This window comes from Nelumbo nucifera, chromosome 2 (genome assembly GCF_055504915.1).
Source record: "Nelumbo nucifera cultivar China Antique chromosome 2, China Antique-T2T, whole genome shotgun sequence".
Lineage (NCBI taxonomy): Eukaryota > Viridiplantae > Streptophyta > Magnoliopsida > Proteales > Nelumbonaceae > Nelumbo > Nelumbo nucifera.
Genome location: NC_142650.1, coordinates 71,968,275 through 71,987,276, shown reverse-complemented (window position 1 = coordinate 71,987,276; position 19,002 = coordinate 71,968,275). Strand labels below are relative to the sequence as shown.

The 19,002-nt window shown below is 38.9% G+C and overlaps 1 protein-coding gene across 4 annotated transcripts in view; it reads left to right on the top strand.

Moving 5' to 3' along the window:
* The window catches only part of LOC104604129 (uncharacterized), a 195,640-nt gene that overhangs the window by 77,277 nt on the left and 99,361 nt on the right, over nt 1-19,002 (top strand). For all 4 annotated transcript variants that reach the window (XM_010268361.3, XM_010268362.3, XM_088899453.1 and 1 more), the window contains exons 35-38: nt 1,801-2,019; nt 10,048-10,151; nt 16,207-16,502; nt 16,677-16,761. In XM_010268361.3, the coding sequence (XP_010266663.1) occupies nt 1,801-2,019; nt 10,048-10,151; nt 16,207-16,502; nt 16,677-16,761 (704 nt within the window). The remainder of the gene's footprint in view (nt 1-1,800; nt 2,020-10,047; nt 10,152-16,206; nt 16,503-16,676; nt 16,762-19,002) is intronic.

Sequence of the window (19,002 nt, the reverse complement as noted above, 5' to 3'; positions counted from 1 at the left end):
ATATTTTAACTTACCAAGGTCCTTTGTTTGGAAGTGTTCCTATAGAAAGCACTTCAGCTTATCAATCTGCAATCTTTCACAGCCAGTAATGGCAATATCATTTACATATACCACCAATAAAATCTTCCCAACATTCGAATCATAGCTGAATACTGAGTGATCAACCTGACACTGTTTCATGCCAAGCTTCTTTATCACTTCACTGAAACTACCAAACCATGCATGAGAGACTATTTAAGTCCATAAATGGCCTTCTTTAGTTTGCACACCTTACCATCCTCTCCTTGAGGAACAAACCCCGGTGGTTGTTCCATATAGACCTCAAGGAGATCACCATGTAAAAAGGCATGCTTGATGTCAAGCTGAAATAGAGGCCATTCATACATAGTAGTTAGAGATATCATAACACGAACTGGTCCAATTTTAAGAACAAGAGAGAGGGTCTCATTGGTTCTTACTTAGGTTTCAGCCCTACAAAAGATCTGGTTACATTTAGTTGTTCTCTCTGCTGTTGTTGAATCTTAACATCAGAAGTGAGGGGATGGTTCACATTCAACTCATTACGAAGTTTCTTCATGCTAGCATAGTATTCCTCAGGACTTTGACTACCTTGTTGCAGATTAAAGTACTCCTGATAAAGCTGGTACACTCTAGTACTGTTGTCTTGTCTTGAGTACAGCTTCTTGGCATGGTCCCAAATCTCCTTGGCTGTATCTAAGAACATAAAATTCTCACTGATCTTGGGTTCCATACTATTCCACAACCAGGTCATAATCAGTGCATCTTCTTGTTCCCAATCACTATAGTCCTGAGAATCATCTGAACATTCTGGTAATCAGTGGGAACCCTGACACTAAATTTGTGTTCAATACTATCTCCCATATCTGATTTTTTTTCTTCCTCCCTTTTTTTTCACCTGTATATCACACTTTTAATTCACTTCTCACCTACAGCCACTTCTCACCACACTACACACTAGTGGAAGCACCTACAGTCATGGTTTTCAGCAACAACAGTTGTTGACACTCTTCGTTCTCAGCATTACAAACCTACCTGAATCCACCCCACAAACCTACCTCAGTATAGACACTCACCAACCACTCAATTCACACTGAAACACCCATACAATCCACCTATTCGATCAACAAAAAAACAACCTGCACTCGACTCCCCACTGCACCACCCAAAACAGCCCTCTTCGTACCATTGATTAAGAGGGTTCCCTACAAACCACCACAAACACCCACTAAACCACCAACTGGAGGCATGAAAACCTCCAAAGGGAAAGGCGACCTCTCCTTTTCAGCCCTTTTCCATATTTCCAACTGATGATGCAAAAATCTGGAAAACCCTAGATCTGTATTTGTCACAGTTGCACTGATACCATGATAAAGTTCAGACCTGCACTTGAATTCAGTAAGAAATAACAGTAGCAGAAAGCTAAAAAGGATAGAGAGAGAAGAAGAAGAGAAGAGAAGACAAGGAAAACCTGGTTCGAACTAGAGAGAGAATTCTATTCTCCCTAGTTGGCCAGATTGTATTTATACTTTTTCTAATGAATAACAAAAGGTACGTTGTGCCCTTACTTAAGTATGGGACACAACACTTAAACATGACATCTCACACCAAACCTAAACAAATTGACAAAACTACCCCTATACAGTCGACACTAACAGTCATCTTATATGCTATTATTGTTTTAGACATATTCACATAATATTCCAGAGTTAAGTCATTTCTTCATCCATGATGTACTTTTTATCTATTTAACATGCTATGTTTTCTTTTTTTGTTTGTTAGAATGGTGACCTTTTGAGGAAGCGTACATACTTGAGCAATGATAGTAGCTATTCAGTCTCAGTAGAAGATGGTGTCAACATTTTATTGTTAGAAAGTTTCACTTCTAATAGTGATACAAAGAGTCAGAGAAATTTGCATGGATCATCTGATACCTTAGCTACTGCTGCAGCAGATACCAACAATGATTTTAATATGCAAAGTTTTACATTTGAAGCCCAGGTATGATGGTTCAAAATTTGCTAATGATGGTGTTCTCGTTCGACTACCATTTAAGATTTTGCAAAGGTGTAATTTTTAGAATGTCCACTGTGGTTTTTTTCCAGAAGAGAGTGTCATTTTGGCATCTTAGTATCTACATCTCTATATTTCTTGAGAGTTCTGTGTTTAAATCTTGCATTTGTTGGTGTTAAGACTTTATGGAATTGTGAACTGATTTTGCTCTAGGGTGATAGGGATTTGGTAATGCTGGACTTATCTGTTCTTCCTTTATTGGTGATCTGGTTCAAGCAAAGGGGTGAGGTTGCACCATTTATTCTTAGCCTATTTTGGTTACCAATGATTTTCATAATAGTTCAGTACCAAGGAGGGACACCAATTTACGAATCAGGAAAAAAAGGAGGGATAGCTTATTTGACATTTCACCAGTAACTTAAAAATGCATTAGATTCCTAATAACAGAATGCTAAATTGGAGAAATATTTGATTAGGCTCTGTTTTTTCATTATAGATGGGACATAAAATGGTTCTTTTGTTTCACTTGTCTTTAACAAATCACAAGGGCTTCTTTCCGGTATGTTTGTATGTAACTATGAAAATCCAGTCCTAAAGTTACGAAAAATAGAAAACTTTTTTATAATTAAATGAAAGATCTACAGAAGGAAAATTATGCCAAAGAACAGAAATTGTAAAAATACCACTATCATACTTCAACTCAGAGAATTTTATTCAATTAAAATGATTAAAATAGAGTTACAATAGAGTTCCATCAGAAAGAGTGCAGACAATTTAACAGAAAATGTTACATTAAAGCCCAAAAAAGCTGTTGCCTTTGAACTCCCTGTTTAGCTAGAGAGTAAGCCATTCCATTTTCAGTGCTCCTGACCCATGTGAATGAGGCATTAAGTTCCCTTGCTATGCTTACCATCTCCCTTAATGGATGTCTGTAGTTCCAAGGGACATTACTGCTTGAATTGGTCCAAGATATCACTGTTTTTGAGTCCCCTTCTATCTCCAAGTTATTATGATAAACTTGCTTGGCAATCTTTAGTCCTTGCAGCAGGGCTAACAGTTCAGCTTTTAAGGGGTCTCCTTCCCCTAAAGGTCCTGAGTAGAAAGCCAATACTTTGCTTGAGGAATCTCTGATCACACGACCAATGCCTGCCATACCCGGGTTTCCTGTAGAGCTCCCGTCAAAGTTCAGCTTCAACTTGTTGGGGCCTGGGGGCTTCCATTTCATCACTTTTCTTCCCTTCTCAGCAGTGTGTGCTACTTCATTCCAGGCTCTTACAATATCAGTCATTGAGATATTTTGAAAGAGCTGGAGTGATTTTACCCAATGAGCAACTTTTATCTTTATGGCCTCCACAATAGCCTCTTTTGGTCTATGCTTCTCATTGAAGATTCTTGCATTCCTTTCCTACCATATTGTCCACACCACCGCTGCCCTTGCCGATTTCCATACAACCCTTCCTTTTTTTGTTGGCTGCCTTAGAAAGTTTTCATCAAAGAGGCTTACTACGTCTAGGGGAGCACTCCACCTGCAACCAAAGAGAGCATAGAGATTCCCAAATAAAAAGGACAAAGGGGCAATGGATCAATAAATGGGGTAGGGATTAACCACCAGCAGAGCAAAGGATGCAAATATGTGGGGAGGCATTTATTTAGCCTCCTTTTTTGAAGCATGTCGCAATTATTTATCTTCCCGAGAAAAATCTCCCAGCATTGAGTTTTTGGTGGAATTGTCTTGCTCCAAATCTCTTTCACCGAAAATTCTCACCCCATCAGCAGGGGCTTGTACAAGGGTATTGAAGAAAGAAGCACAGGTAAAGGTTCCATCAGAAGAAGCAGACCATACTCTAGTTTCCTTCAAAGTGGATTGAAGGTAACTGACTTAAGCAGTGATTTAAAAGGCGCACCTAGGCGCACAGGTGAGGTGCATTTTGGGGTATGCGCCTCGCCCAGGTCCTAGGCACATCCCTTTCAAAAGGCACATGCTTGGTGCACCTAGGCATGTGCCTGATGCACCTTGCACCTCAGCCCAGGCGTGCACCTTTTTAAAATTTTGCGCTTTTTGCATTTTTTTGGTTCTAACGGTTTGGCTCCGAGAAACCCCTATTTTGCTAATGTTGTTCATTGATTCATTGCAATAAATTATCTCTTCTTAAAAGGCAATGAAAGCTATAAAATTATTATTTTTTATGTGAGAAATAAGAATTTCAGACCTGACATAGACTTATTCGGGCTTGCCTCGAGGGGCGTGGTAGTGACTCATAGAATCAAGAATGCAATATGTTTTACATCACATTAGCTACTTGAAGCATTGCAATTAAGGAGGAAAAGAGATTGTGGGTTTTACATGCTTGAAAATGCTTTATATCTTTGCTTTTATTTTTAGATTTTCATTTGAATACGCTTTACATGTTATGTTTATGTTTTTTTATTTTAGATAATAGGTTTTTTAAAACATTTACTCACATTCATTATCCCTCAAACCCCTTTGAAACTGAAATCCCAACTCTGTCTAGAGTGAGAAAAGGTGACAAAATTTGAGACGGGTTGTAACTTGTAGTTAGAGACTGAATATATGTCAGTGAATAGGGAGCAAAAAGGAGTATCACCCAGCCAGAGATGTTCCCAGAAAAGCACCCTAGAGCCACAACCCACATTAAGTCTAATAAGATTAAGAAAGATAGGATCATAGTTGTCAAGGCGACACCTAGGAAACAAGGCGCCCTTTGAGGCCCGCCTCACCTAATCGGTAAACAGTTTTGTAGTATGTATTATAAAATACTTTTTATTCTTTATTTTTTGACATTTTAATTATAAAATATGCACTATTAAACTAAAATATTCATTTTGTGTGTTTATATACTAATTTCTTTTTATTATTTTCTTATTTGTTAGGGTTTAATCACTATAAACATTGCTAATTGTTGTATTTGAACCCCTAAAGACTTTAAAACCTGAACTAGTAAGGAAGAATTTAAAATTTTGTCTAATCAACACATTTACTACACATTTTGTAATCAACACATTTTCTTTTCTTCTTTTCCTATAACAAAAATAAGGGTTCAGCCCCTATATTTTTTGAATTTTCTTTTCCTTCTTCTTTTTCTTCTCATGAATATGTTGATTTTCTATACTTTAACATGAACTCTATACTTATGAAAATTATGAATAATTCTTAGGAAATATGGTTATGGTACCTAGGGAACTACCCTAGGATCTATGTTTTCTACATAATAAATCCATCGCCTAGGTGACGCCTAGGTGCCTGCCTAGGTGACAATGTGACAAGGCGCCCCCCCCACCTAAGGGCTATCTTTGCATCCCAGGCATTGTTCATCAGCCCGTGAATGCTTTCTTTCACCTTGTGCCACATTTTATCTTTTTCCAATGGGAATCTCCAAAGCCACTTTCCTAACAAAGAAGTATTCCTGTGAACTAAGTTCCCCAGTCTTAAGCCTCCCTTTTCCTTTGTTTTGCTGACTTGTTCCCACTTTACCAGATGATCCCTCTTTTCATCCCCAGGTTCCCAGAGAAAATCCCTCATAAATTTTTCTAGTTTTCCTACCACTTTAACTGAGATTCTAAAAGTTGAAAGGAAATAGACTGGTAGATTTTCTAGAGTTGCTCTAATCAGTGTTATTCTCTCACCTATGGACAAATAATTCCTCTTCCAGATTGCCAACTTCCTTGTGAACCTCTCCACCACTGGCTTCCAAAAATCTTCTAATCTAGGATTTCCTCCCAACTGATCCCTAAGTACTCCAATGGCCATTGTTTGACTCCACACCCCAAAATCTCAGCTAGTTCTCTCAAACTTTCATCTTCCAAGTTGATCCCTGCTATACAACTTTTTCCCCAATTAACCTTCAATTTGCAGAGTGATTCAAAGGAGGTGATGAGCTCAACAAATATCTTATGCTCTCCTAGTTACCTCCCTCACAAAATAAGATGATGTCAACTGCAAATTGCAAATGTGTGACTGCCACCTCAAGACTTCCTACCCCTCCATCCTCTAAAAGATTTCTCTAATTTGCCTCTATGATCATCCTGCTTAGGATATCAGCAATTAAAGTGAATAGATTTGGGAGAGGGGATCCCCTTGTCTCAATCCTCTTTTCACGGGAAAGTAGTCTCTAGCCCCACCATTAATCATGATCGAGTACTGTATTGAACTAAGGCATCCCTTTATCCACATTCTCCACTGCTCTCCTAGCCCACTTCTCCCCATAATTTCTAGGAGAAAAGACCAGTCCACGGAGTCATAAGCCTTTCTCTAAATTCAACTTGCACACCACACCCCTCCCTCTCCTCCTCTTCTCTGATACACATTCGTTTGCTACCAACACCTGGTTGATAATTTGTCCCCCTTCATCAATGGCACCTTGTCGATGTGAGGTGACCAAGGGTAGTACTTTTGTTAAGTCTCCCCACTAGAACCTTTTCTATAATCTTATAGAGGCTCCCCACTAGGCTTATTGGTCTAAAATCCTTTGGAGTTTTTGCTAACTTCCTTTTGGGAATGAGGGCAATGAAAGTTGATTTTGTACCTTGAGAAATTTCCCCTTCAGTGTAAAACTCATTGAAAACTTCCATCAAATCTCTTTTGATAAGGCTGCAACACTCCTGATAAAAAGCCAAAGAGAAACCATCCGGTCTAGGGGCTTTAGACCTTTCCATCGAGAAAACCGCCTCTCTTATTTCTTCTAAAGAAAACTCCACGTCTAAGGCTGCAACCATAGCTTTAGGCACTCTAGTCCATTGAACATCTTGGGGAAATTGACTTCTAACCCCTTGACTGTAGAAGATACTTTTAAAATGATCCACAAAGACCTTGATAGTCTCCTCCTCCCTGGTTATCTCATATCCTTCCACTTCTAGCCTAACAATTTGATTTTTCCTTCTTCTCCCGTTGGCTAAAGAGAAAACAATTTGTATTCCCTTCCTCCTCCAACAACTACTTACATCTAGAGTTTTGCCTCCGAGAAATCTCTTCCTTCCTAAGGACCTCTTCTAACTCACACTTCAATTTCCACCTTTCTTCTCTTTCCTCGCTGTCATAGTTGCAAGGGCTTCTTTCTTATCTAGCTCCTCAATCCTTGAAACAACTCTTTCTTTGATCTCCTCCACTTTACCATAAGTGCCCTTGTTCCATGCCTTTATTTTCTCTTTTAGCTCTTCAAGCCTCTGCTCCCTACCTCCTACCACTAGCACTTGACCTTTTCTGCAAATGTATTATCTTCCAGCCACATGTTCTCAAACCTAAACGGTGTAACATAGTTGCCAAGGCGATGTCTAGGCGACAAGGCGCCCTTTGAGGCTAGGCTTGCCTCGCCTAACCGCTTAGCAGTTTTCTACTTCCTACTATGAAATACTTTTTTATTCATTCTTTTTTGAGATTATAATTATAAAATAGACATTATTAAACTAAAATAATCATTTTGTGTGTTTATATACTAATTTCTTTTTATTATTTTCTTATTTATTAGGGTTTAATCAACACAAACATTGCTAAATGCTATATTGAACCCTCAAAGACTTAAATACCTGAACCAATAAGTAAGGAAGAACTTAAAATTTTATCTAATCTGCACATTTTCCTCTTCCATATCTTCTTCTTCTTCTTCTTCTTCTTCTTCTACTACTACTACTACTACTACTACTACTACCAATACTTTTTATTTTTTTCTTTTCCTATAACAAAAATAAGGGTTCAGCCCTTATATCTTTTGAATTTTATTTTCCTTCTTCCTTTTCTTCTCATGAATATGTTGATTTTCTATACTTTAATATGAAATTTATACTTTTCTTATGAAAATCATGAATAATTATGAAAGAAATATGGTTATGGTACCTAGGGAACTACCCTAAGATCTATGTTTTTAACATAAAAAATCCATCGCCTAGGTGACGCCTAGGTGACAAGGTGCCCCCCAGTCACCTAGCCTCACCTTGGCGCCTTGAAAGCTATGCGGTGAAGGTCCCCCTATCAAATTTTCTTGCGCTAGGCATATAGGGCAGTGGTCAGAAGTCACTCTCACTAAAGCTCGTGAAGTTAAAATTTCCCACAAAGCTTCCCAATCCATTGAAAAAAGGAATCTGTCTAGTTTAGAGCAAATCGGCGAATCTTGAAAGTTCGACCAAGTATAGTCAGCTTGTAGCAGTGGTATCTCTTTCAGTTCAAATAATTCTACAAACTCATTAAACTTCCTCATACTTGTTGTGATTCTTTGGCTTGGATTGTTTGTCTCTGATGTAAATTGGATTATGTTGAAATCACCACCTAGACACTAAGCTCCCTCCTAGAACCCTCTAATTGCACTCACTCCTCCCAAAAATGGGCCCCTTCCTTATAGGAGTTCGGACCGTAAACATTTTTCAATGCCCAATCCTTGCCATCGGTTATCCTTCTAAATTTGATTGAGACTGAAAACTGTCCTATTAGCTCTTCCAGACCTTTCAACTCTTCATTCCTCCACATGGTGAGCATAGCTCCAGAAGCTCCCCAGGAAGGTGCAAATTGCAAAAGCCCAGCTTAAACCTCTAGCTCCCCAGATGATCCTAATCCATCTCCTATCTATTTCTTGAAGTTTTGTTTCATGTAACATTACCATATCCTGTCTCTCCTTTCTGAGGGCTTCTCTAATAAGCCGTCTCTTTATTGCGCTCCCTAGACCCTTCACATTCTAGCTTATTATCTTCATACTTGTACCAAAGAAGTACCCACACTTTTGAGCAAAAAGAGCTAACAGCCTTCCCCTCTTCTACTCTTCCTTTTGCTCTCTTCCTTTCCCTGTTCTAACTCACTAACGAACCTTTCCATTTCACTCTTCTTCCTTTCCTTATCTTTTTCCTTCCTTGTGTACCTTCACGTCTAAGGGCTTCTCTAATGTAGCTCTCTTCTTTCTTCTCTTAGGCGACTCCTTTAATTTGTTAGATCTCTTTCTAACTCCCTTTCTTCTATCTTCCAGACTAGAGCAATAACTCTTGCTCTCTTGCTGTCTTAACCCTCCCCCTTCTCTTTTTATTTTGGGTTCATTAATGTCAAGTTCTCTTTCCCCCCTCTCATCCCCACTTCCTATGAAACCAACACTCCTCCAGGTTTTGTGGCATAAATATTTTCTGCCACCACATGCACCCCAACAATTTTTCTCTAACCCCTACCTCCCTTGTTCTCTTAGCTTCTTCAGCACCTCCTTGCTTTGTGGCAAATTGATTTTCATCATTCACTGGCTTCTGAGTCATGGTTTGATCTGCACACAAAGGGGAGGACACACACATTTCAGTATTAGCAATGGTTTTTGAGGGACCGAAAAGACCAACAAACCTTGAAGGAATATTAGAGGGGTAGAGAACTCCCTGTTCACATCTTTCACAGGCCCCACCCAATACAAGCTCAGGTTGGTCGGAGTTCTGTAAGGATGAAGACAACACAGCTTCTTGAGGAATGGGGTGCTGTGCTCCTGCACTCTGAATCTGGATCCCATATTTGACCATTTGGCTTCTCCATCATAATTATCTGGTGTGAAGGGAGAGTAGGTTGTTTGGTGCCCCATTTTCTGCAGGATACTACTTAATAATATTAGGGGATCCAACATATCACTTGAGTTATTTAGAAGCTCCTATCATGTAAATGCTTATTTGTGGAAGGTGTGCATGGATGGTCTTATTGTAGAGCTGTGGGTTTCTTTATTTTTTTTCTCCGTCTCTAGTAATGGAATTTGGGGTTCATTCCATTGGCTTAGCTAGGGAATTGATTGCTGGGTGGTTTTCTGTATATGTTATCCCTATTTTTCATGTGGGGGAAACAGTATGGTCCTGTTTCATTTTGATTTGGTATCCAAATTTGTGATCCCTTAACATTCAATTCTTTTGGTATTTTTAGTTACTTCCCTCTGCTTTATCTTGAATGAAATCCCATTATCAATCTAATTAATTATTTTATTCTGCCATTCTCTTTACTTGTTAATTATCTTCATCTGCTTGCACTCTTATTTCAATTTTTGATACCGAGTTCTGCAGGTTGTATCTTCTGAGTTCACCTTCTTTGATAGTACGAAGTCATCCTTGGATGAATTCTTACATGGTGAAAAGCTTCTCCGTGCAAAAATGGATTTAAGCTTCATGTGAGTAAAAATATATTCCATCTGTAGCTAATACTCTTTAAGTTATTTTCATGAATATATATGGGGTCAGCGGCAGGAATCCTGTTTTTCTATTCCATTCTGTTTAATGCCATATCCATTGTTAAATTATTGGTGTTGAAATCATTTCTTCTTATGGGCGCTATTGATGGTCTTCTATGCACATTACTGAACCATCTTAGTCTACTTTCTCTCAATTTATCACCTATTGGAACTATTCCTTAGTTCCTGCCTTCCTGGCAATGACTTCATTTCTGATTCTCTCCCTGTAATTTTTTCCACTCATCCATCTCAGTATATACATTTTTGCCACACTCATTTTTCGGACATGAACTTGTTTCCTGGCTTCCCAACACTGTACTTTGTACAACGTGGTAGGCCTTACAACTGTTTTACAGAGTTTTCCTTATAAGCGTATAGCCTCTTTGCCACACCTCACTGTGAAACAGAAGCAAGCCTGCATATTCTCTAGCAAGAGTATAATGCCCTTAGAGATAGAACCTTTCACTACCAAGACACTACTAGCAGCACACCTCTCATCATGATGAACCTCTGCTATGTGCAGAGATGAGGCACCTGCTAAACTAGTCTTGCAATACACCAAATCTGACTAACAGGAACTAGGTGTTTGAGTTCATCCTTTCACATCCGATCTTTATCTCAATTTATTTGGACTAAGCTTTGGACCTTTATTAGGATTTGGATTTCCATTTTCCAAGGCATCTATGGCTGTTGGATTTTCTGATGATATGGAAGTAGCTTGATTAAGGACCTACTACCTTGTTGAATTTTCATATTTTCTGATCATATATACATGTTTGACATTTTACAATTTAATTCTTTTTGCAAATAATAAGAAAGAATACACTTTGTACTTGACTGGACAAAGTGGGAGAAATAAAACTTCTCTGTTTTTCCTTTTCCAGTTTTGGTAGATAACAATGTTCTGTCATACTGATTGGTTTCATATTCTTATGCCCTTATTGCCCAAGAAAATTTCCATGTACTTGGCTTAAGAGGAGAAGTACCCAAAAGAATATCTTGAAGTAGAAAGAGGCCATTGATATCAAAAAACCACAAAGATAAAATAAAGATGGCTTTACATGGTTTTATGAGTCCGGGGTTTTTATGGACTTTCCATTATCGATCTGGGAATGGGTCAAAAGTCTCAGGGGGCAGAGCATGATAGTGGGACCAGGAAAACAGCATGGTGATGTCATGGCTGTTACTGTCTATGTTGCCTCCAGTTAGGAAAACTTTCATGTGGGCTGAAACAGCTGTTGAGATTTGGGAGCAGGCAAAAGCTACCTATTCAGAGCAACGCCACTATGCCAAAATATACCAGTTGCAAGCTGCCTCATCTACTTATAAGCAGGGGTGGGGACCCTCTCAGCCTACTATTCAGATTTAACCTCAATTTGGAAGGAACTAGATCACTATCAGACATTGATTGGAAGTGTGATGTTGATGCTAAAGCCGACAAGGCTCTGGTTTCCCAACAACGGGTCTTTGCCTTCCTCCTGGGGCTGAACCCCAAATGTGAGTCCCTCAGAGTTCAGATATTAGGAAGTAAAGATCTTCCTTCAGTGCAATAAGTGTATGCTCTAGTACAGCCCGAAGAGAGTAGGTGCAGTGTGATGAATAGCTCTGAGGGGGAGCAGATTGCCTTAGTGGCTAAAGAGAGTATAGGTGCAGGAAGCAATAATTCCTTTAAGAAGGGTGACTCCCAAAAGAGAGTGGATGATAAGGATAAGTTGTGGTGTACTCATTGCTAGAAGGCCAAACATACCCGAGATACTTGCTAGGACCTCCATGGAAAGCCAAAGTGGGCCCAAGAGCTGAGTATGAAATCAGATCAGAATAAGAAGCCGGGACAGCAGAGTCAAAAAAAGGTTTAATACAACAAACTTGGCCTCTCAGGAGCCTCTGTCATCTACTGCTATTCACTAGGGCCGCCCATCTGTTGCCGATCCTCGGGAAGATATCATTAATTCTTTCTGTGACCACTTGGATCTGTATGGGAGAGCAATCCGTTAGATGGATTCTGCTTCGACTGACTCATAGATTCAATGGCTGCAAGACTAGCTCTTGGGTTACCCATCCATACGAGTGTTCCAAAACGTTTTTGGTTGGATGTCGTATTATGTGCTACCTATCTCATCAACCGTATACCATCTCGAGTGTTAGGGTACAAGGTCCCTCAACAATTGCTATTCCCTAAAGCCCCCTTTTTCTCTATTCCCATTCGGGTGTTTAGTTGTCGTTGCTTTGTTCAAAACTTGTGTCCTACCCGTGGTAAGCTTGACCCTCGTGCTCTCCCTTGTGTCTTTTTGGGCTATCCTTCTTCTCAAAACGTTTAGCGTTGTTTCGATCCTGTTTCTCGAAAATACTATGTTTCTATGGATGTGTCTTTCTTTGAGAGTGATCCTTTCTATCCGGTTTCTCCTTAGGGGGAGAATAGGGTGGAGGAGAAACAATTTCAAGTGCTACCTCCTCTACCTGACCCTCTTCCGTTCCATGTCTTCCTCCGTCGCTGCATGGGCTAGTCGGTTCAAAAGCTGTGGAGCAACATGAAACTGTACCGCCAACATCATCAGATTCATCGGGGACAGATCCCGTCCCACCAGGTACCATTATTACTGTTGACATTCCTGACCCTATTGCTATTGATTCTTCTTCTGCCAATGACCTTGACATCCCTATTGCACAAAGGAAGGGAGTTAGGTCCTGTACCACCAAATATCCTATCCCCCACTTTATCTCATATGAGAACATCTCATCCTCTTCGTTCTTTTCTCTCTTCCATTGATAGTGTCCCTATCCACAAAAATGTGCAGAAGCTCTCTCAGTGCTTGAATGGATAGATGCAATGAAAGAAGAAATGGATGCATTACATAAAAATGGTACATGGGAATTAGTGGACCTTACTGTGGGAACGGAATTGGTAGGGTACAAGTGGGTTTTTGCAGTAAAGCATAGGGCTGATGGTACAATAGAAAGGTACAAAGCTTGGTTGGCGGCTAAAGGGTTTACTTAGGTGTATGGAGTAGACTATACAGAGACATTTGGTCTGGTTGCTAAGATGAATTCCATCGGAGTTCTTTTTTCTCTTGTTGCTAACCTTCATTGGGATCTCCACTAGCTAGATATTAAAAATGCTTTCCTGAGTGGTGATCTTGAAGAGGAGGTGTACATGGTGCAACCTCCTAGTTTCTATGCTCAAGACCAAGAAAAAACGGTGTGTAGGATAAAGAAGTCCTTGTATGGATTAAAACAATCACCGAGAGCTTGGTTCAGCAAGTTTCATCTAGCTATTCAGTAGATTGGTTATAAATAGTGTTAGACTGATCATACATTATTTATGAAAAAGGAGAGGGAAAAATTGTAGCCTTGATAGTGTATGTTGACGACATAGTGATCATAGGCGATTGGAAGGTGGAAATTCAGCGACTAAAGGAGTTCCTAGCCACTCAGTTTGAGGTGAAAGATCTAGGTCCCTTAAAAGTATTTTCTTGGAATTGAAGTGGCTTGTTCAAAAAGGGGGATCTTCATTTCTCAAAGAAAATACATCCTAGATTTATTACAGGATTCATGAAAACTTGGAGTCAAGCCTGCTAACTCCTCCATTGATCCAAACCACAGATTGGGTGATTGTCAGGGTGAGACTATCAAGGATGTGAAACAATTCCAGAGACTTGTGGGTGTTCTTAGCCACTTCATGCATGCTCCTAAGGCTACACACTTAGAGGTAGCTGATAGAATCCTCAAGTACTTAAAGAAGTTCCCAGGGGCCGGTTTACTTTTCTAGAAGAATGGTCAGTTGAAGGTTGAGGTGTATATTGATGCTGACTGGGCCGGAACAGTTGATGACAGAAAGTCTACTAGTGGGTATTATACCTTTGTGGGAGGAAACCTAGTCGCGTGGAGAAGCAAGAAATAGAATGTTGTGGCAAGGTCTATTGCTGAAGCTGAATGTAGAGGAATGTCCCTTGGAGTGGCTGAAGTTATGTGGATAAAGAACTTGTTGAATGAGTTGGGATTTCCGGTTGATGGTCCCATATCCTTGTATTGTGATAACAAAACTGCTATCAACATTGCTGCCAACCCAGTACTTCATGATAGAACTAAACATATTGAGGTTGACAAGCATTTTATAAGGGAAAAATCGTAAATGGGGGAAGTGTGCACTCCATATGTCAGCTCCACAGATCAACTTGCAGACATCTTTACCAAGGTGTTACATCATCCGCGGCACAATGATTAATGTGACAAATTGGGCATGATTGATATCTATGTCCCAACTTGAGGGGGAGTATTGAAATCCTTTAGTTCTTCTAGTAGTTTTTTATATTTTTCTGTTCTTTAGTGCTGTAGGGGCACTCTTGTAATTTCTCCCCTCTTTTATTTTAAGTTGGGTCAGCCTAATATAAAAAGAAAAGAAAGCTGGAGCTGCCAACTGCATGTTTTGAAACCGAACGTCCTTCTCTCTTCTCTCTTCTCTCTTCCTCTTCTTCTTTCATCCTCTCCTCTGATATCTCAGGCCTGAAAACAGAGAGAAAGGAAAAGGGTGGAGATGAGAATAATGACTTCGAAGACAAAGATGATCTTAAAGAGGATAATCTTGAAGAACCAAAATTAAAGAGGATAATCCTGCAATGAAGATTCTCAAAACCTCAATGAGAAAAGTCACTGTTGTCTCGGTTAGATATAACTCTGGCAGTGGTGTTCATTTCTAACTTAATATCACATCCATGGGAAAACAAATTTAACCATTACCAATAGGAAAACAATTTTCTACCTGAAAGATGGTTGTATAGGCCAAGAACAAATTCTTAGTTACAAGAACCCGATTACCACAATTAATTCTATCTTAGGAGGAGTAGCATACATTTCAAAGTTCCAAAAATGTAATATCCTCCTGTGGTGATCATGCTCTATTTGTGCCTCAACAATCGTCAAAGGCTTTGGCCATAGGTGACAAGGCTCACACAAGAAGATGATCAAGCATTTCTCTTAGGTTTCAAAATACTAGGAAAAACACCTGAATTGATTTCACATTTCACTCACCTGAATTGATTTCAAATTCCATTATAAGATTAATATTATTTACATACTACATGGTTTGCAATAAAATTTATAAAACTTTTATCACCCACCCATTTGTAGGAATTCATATCCATCTAATTAAAGATACACTAAGATATTCTCTTCAACTCTTAATGGGGTGGATCAGTTCATCTTGACTACCTTCTCCATCCATTCCTCGGACGGCCCAATATGCCTATGTATTATCCCCTGGACAACACTATGTAATATTATCTGGAGCAAGAATTTTTATTACACAAGGAAAACCTACCAATCCTCCTTGATGAATTTGGATATGTGAAACCCTTTTACTGAAAAAAAGGATCATTTTTTCCAGCTAAGCAGCATTCATTGAAGGCACTGTGAACAGAATTCGAATTCCTAAATGGGGTTGATCCATTCCCATTGAATCCCTCCCTAACTTAAGATTCTGTCTCCTTTTGGATATAAATGATCTCTCTTCTCTTCATAATGAATCCCTATGTGATGAGAGAGCGAGTGGGTTGCCATAAGAATTGAGTCTCTCCAATTGCCATTTCCCCTTCCAGTTTTCCCTGAAATGAAATATAACCTTAGGATTTCTTCTATCTTTGTTTCACCATCAAAAGTCATTTTTGAGTTTACACAACCATTCGAGTGATTAAAATGTTTAAAACTAAGGAATGGCACATGGGTATATACACATTTATATACCCATGCACCTTGAGTCTAACAAATCCTATTTTCCAATTTGAATTCAATTTGTTTAATCTTATGTGACGTCTTTTATCTGACATAAATAGATCTATACAAACACTCACACATGAACCTTAAGTCTAACACTCTTGAGGGCATCCATTGAATCTAGAGGGCATGCATGTGCAACACAAATTTGTGCACATGCTTGTTTTATTGTTGTAACCAGTGTCTGACATGAAGCAGTAAATTTGTAGTTGTTTTCTATGTTTTACAGGTATGCTTCAAAAGCAGATGATACTTGGATACGGACTCTTGTGAAGGATCTCACTTTTGAAGCTGGTTCAGGTCTTATAGTTCTTGATCCAGTGGACATTTCTGGGGGGTATACCTCAGTTAAGGACAAGACAAATATATCGTTGATATCAACCAATATATGCTTCCACCTATCCTTGAGTGTTATATCTCTTGTCCTTAACTTGCAAAATCAGGCAGCTGCAGCACTACAATTTGGAAATGCAGATCCTTTAGCTTCTTGCTCCAACTTTGATCGACTTTGGGTGTCACAAAAAGGTCTTATACAACTTTGCCCTATCAGTTTGACAAGTCTAATTCTGGGCAATTCTTTTTCTCCACTACTCCTTTGCAATATTCTCCCAACCATTGGAAATATTTAGCTTGTTTATTTATTAGAAAGTCTGTCAAGTTTTATGTTATCTACACTCAGTTCTATTGTTGTTGTTGCAGGAATTGCACCTGGTTACAACCTCACATTTTGGAGACCACGAGCTCCTTCAAACTATGTTATATTGGGTGACTGTGTGACATCAAGGTAAAACCGATACTTCTTTTATGGTAATAGAACAAATAGGCGCTAATAATATGAAATTCTTTTTTAATACAAGCCACTAGGTCATTGAAAACTGTCAATAGCTGTCCAATCCCTTTCTTATGCACAAACTATACAAAAGGGACATTTAGTTTGACATGTATAGCAAGGAATGGAGTGGAGTATATTGCCTGGCCATAAAAGGTGTCTCATACTTACTAATTCATCTAGAGCCTGTCTATGATACCAGAAGGGCATGATGCGTAATAATCTTTTAACCATTCAACTGATATCATGGAATTGGTAACCAATCAACTGGTTTCATCAAAACTCTTATTGGGTACCTTTCCAGTAAACTGTTTCTGATTAAATTAAGGTAAACTACTGAAACCTTCCCCTGAAGTTTGGTAATTGCATTCACCTCCCGTGAACTTTCTGACATAGTTGCAATTAGACCCCCTTTGTTAGAATCCTCTAAAAGAGTCATGAAGATGCCCAAAATATCCATGCAGTTTCTTTTGACCAAAATGTTTATTTTCCAAATCTTTTTGTCATATGAATCGCTATCGCAAACCCTTCCATTCTTTTTTTCTGAATTTGATTTATTTTCCAAATTTCCCTTTGAAATCAATCGCTCAACGGTAAAGCTGAAACTTTAATTTCTATATATTTTTTTTGTCATTTATAAAGTTTGTGTGTTTTTAGAAACCAGTCTCAATAGTAATTGCATGGGTATTTTGGACATTTTTGTGCCTCTTGTTAGAGGATTCTAACAGAGGGGTCTACTTGCAACTTTGTCAGAAAGTTCAGGGAGGTATTACCAAACTGTAGGGAAGGTTTCAGCAACAGTCAGAAACTTCAGGGGAGATTTCAGAAATGTTTAGTAAATTTCAGATTTCCCTTAAATAAAGTTTGATTTGATAGCAATGTTTTAAAATATGAAGGCTTGATGGGAGGCATTCCACTACCTGGAAGCGTGAGGCATAGTTCAGAATTTAAGTGGTATATGCCTCCCAAGTACAAGGAGTTATAAGCCTCCTAAAGGGGGATCTCTTTTCTTTGTTTCTTTTTTATGAAATATGTTTTATATTAAGGAGAACAAAGATTCATAACACTAACTGAAATGGTATGAGGGTGTTGTTGAAGATGCATAACACTTTCTTTCCCTTTTCTTTTCCGTCTTTTTTTTCCTTTCCTTTCCTTCCTATTTTTTTTCTTCTTCTTTTCTTTCGTTTTTTTCCTTTTCCTTTCCTGCCTATTTTTTTTTTCTTCTTCTTTTCTTTCTTTTCATATGAGGTGTATGTCTCTAGCACGCCTCGTGGAAAAGATGCTTGAGGCGTATGCCTCTGGCATGCACCCCAGGGAATTTTGGGGTACCCCACTTGGAGGAGCACCTCTAGGTGTATGCCTCCCACGCCTTTTAAAACATTGGTAGATGGTTAAGTATGAGTTGAAGTGCTGAATTTTGGTCTATAGTGTCAAAATTTTTATTCAATTGTTTTATTTTTTTGATGAATGGATAAGAGTTTGTTGTTGGTTTCTGCCATAGCTATCAGCTATGGTAGCTCTTGTTTCCCTTTCTATTTTCTCTTCTTTATTACTTGTTAATTTTTGTGGCTGAAGATTATTGCTTCACGTAAGGATTTTTCTGCTTTAAAATTTAGCCAACATTAGCTAGGTTAAAATTGTGAGCTTGAGAGCTGTACTCGAAGTAGAGGAGAGGAGAAGAACACCACTGATATGCTGTGAATGTCGAACTGTACTGGCTAGTCGACCATGCTATTATTTATATTTGAATGTAGTACAATGATACAAGTAATTACTGGAATGCCCCTGATTAGTGATGGGACACCCAGTTAACTTAAAACATTAAACAGGCTTAGGCCCATTAACACCGGCCCAGCTACAGGATAATTTAAACTTAAGTATGGGCTAACAAGAACTCTTATCAGCCGAACACTCATACAAGGAGACTTCATTCTAACATTATAACACTCCCCCTCAAGCTAAGCATGGATATCAATCATGTTTAGCTTGCCAAGTATGTCTCTGAACTTTGTTTTTGCCAACCCTTTAGTCAATACAACTACAATTTGCATCTCTGATGGAGTAGAAGCCACACAGAGTTCTCCCGAGACAATTCTCTCTTTGACAAAGTGTCGATCAATTTCAATATGTTTTGTCCTGTCATGCTGCACGAGATTGTTGGCAATGTTGATAGCAGCTTTATTATCACAATACAGC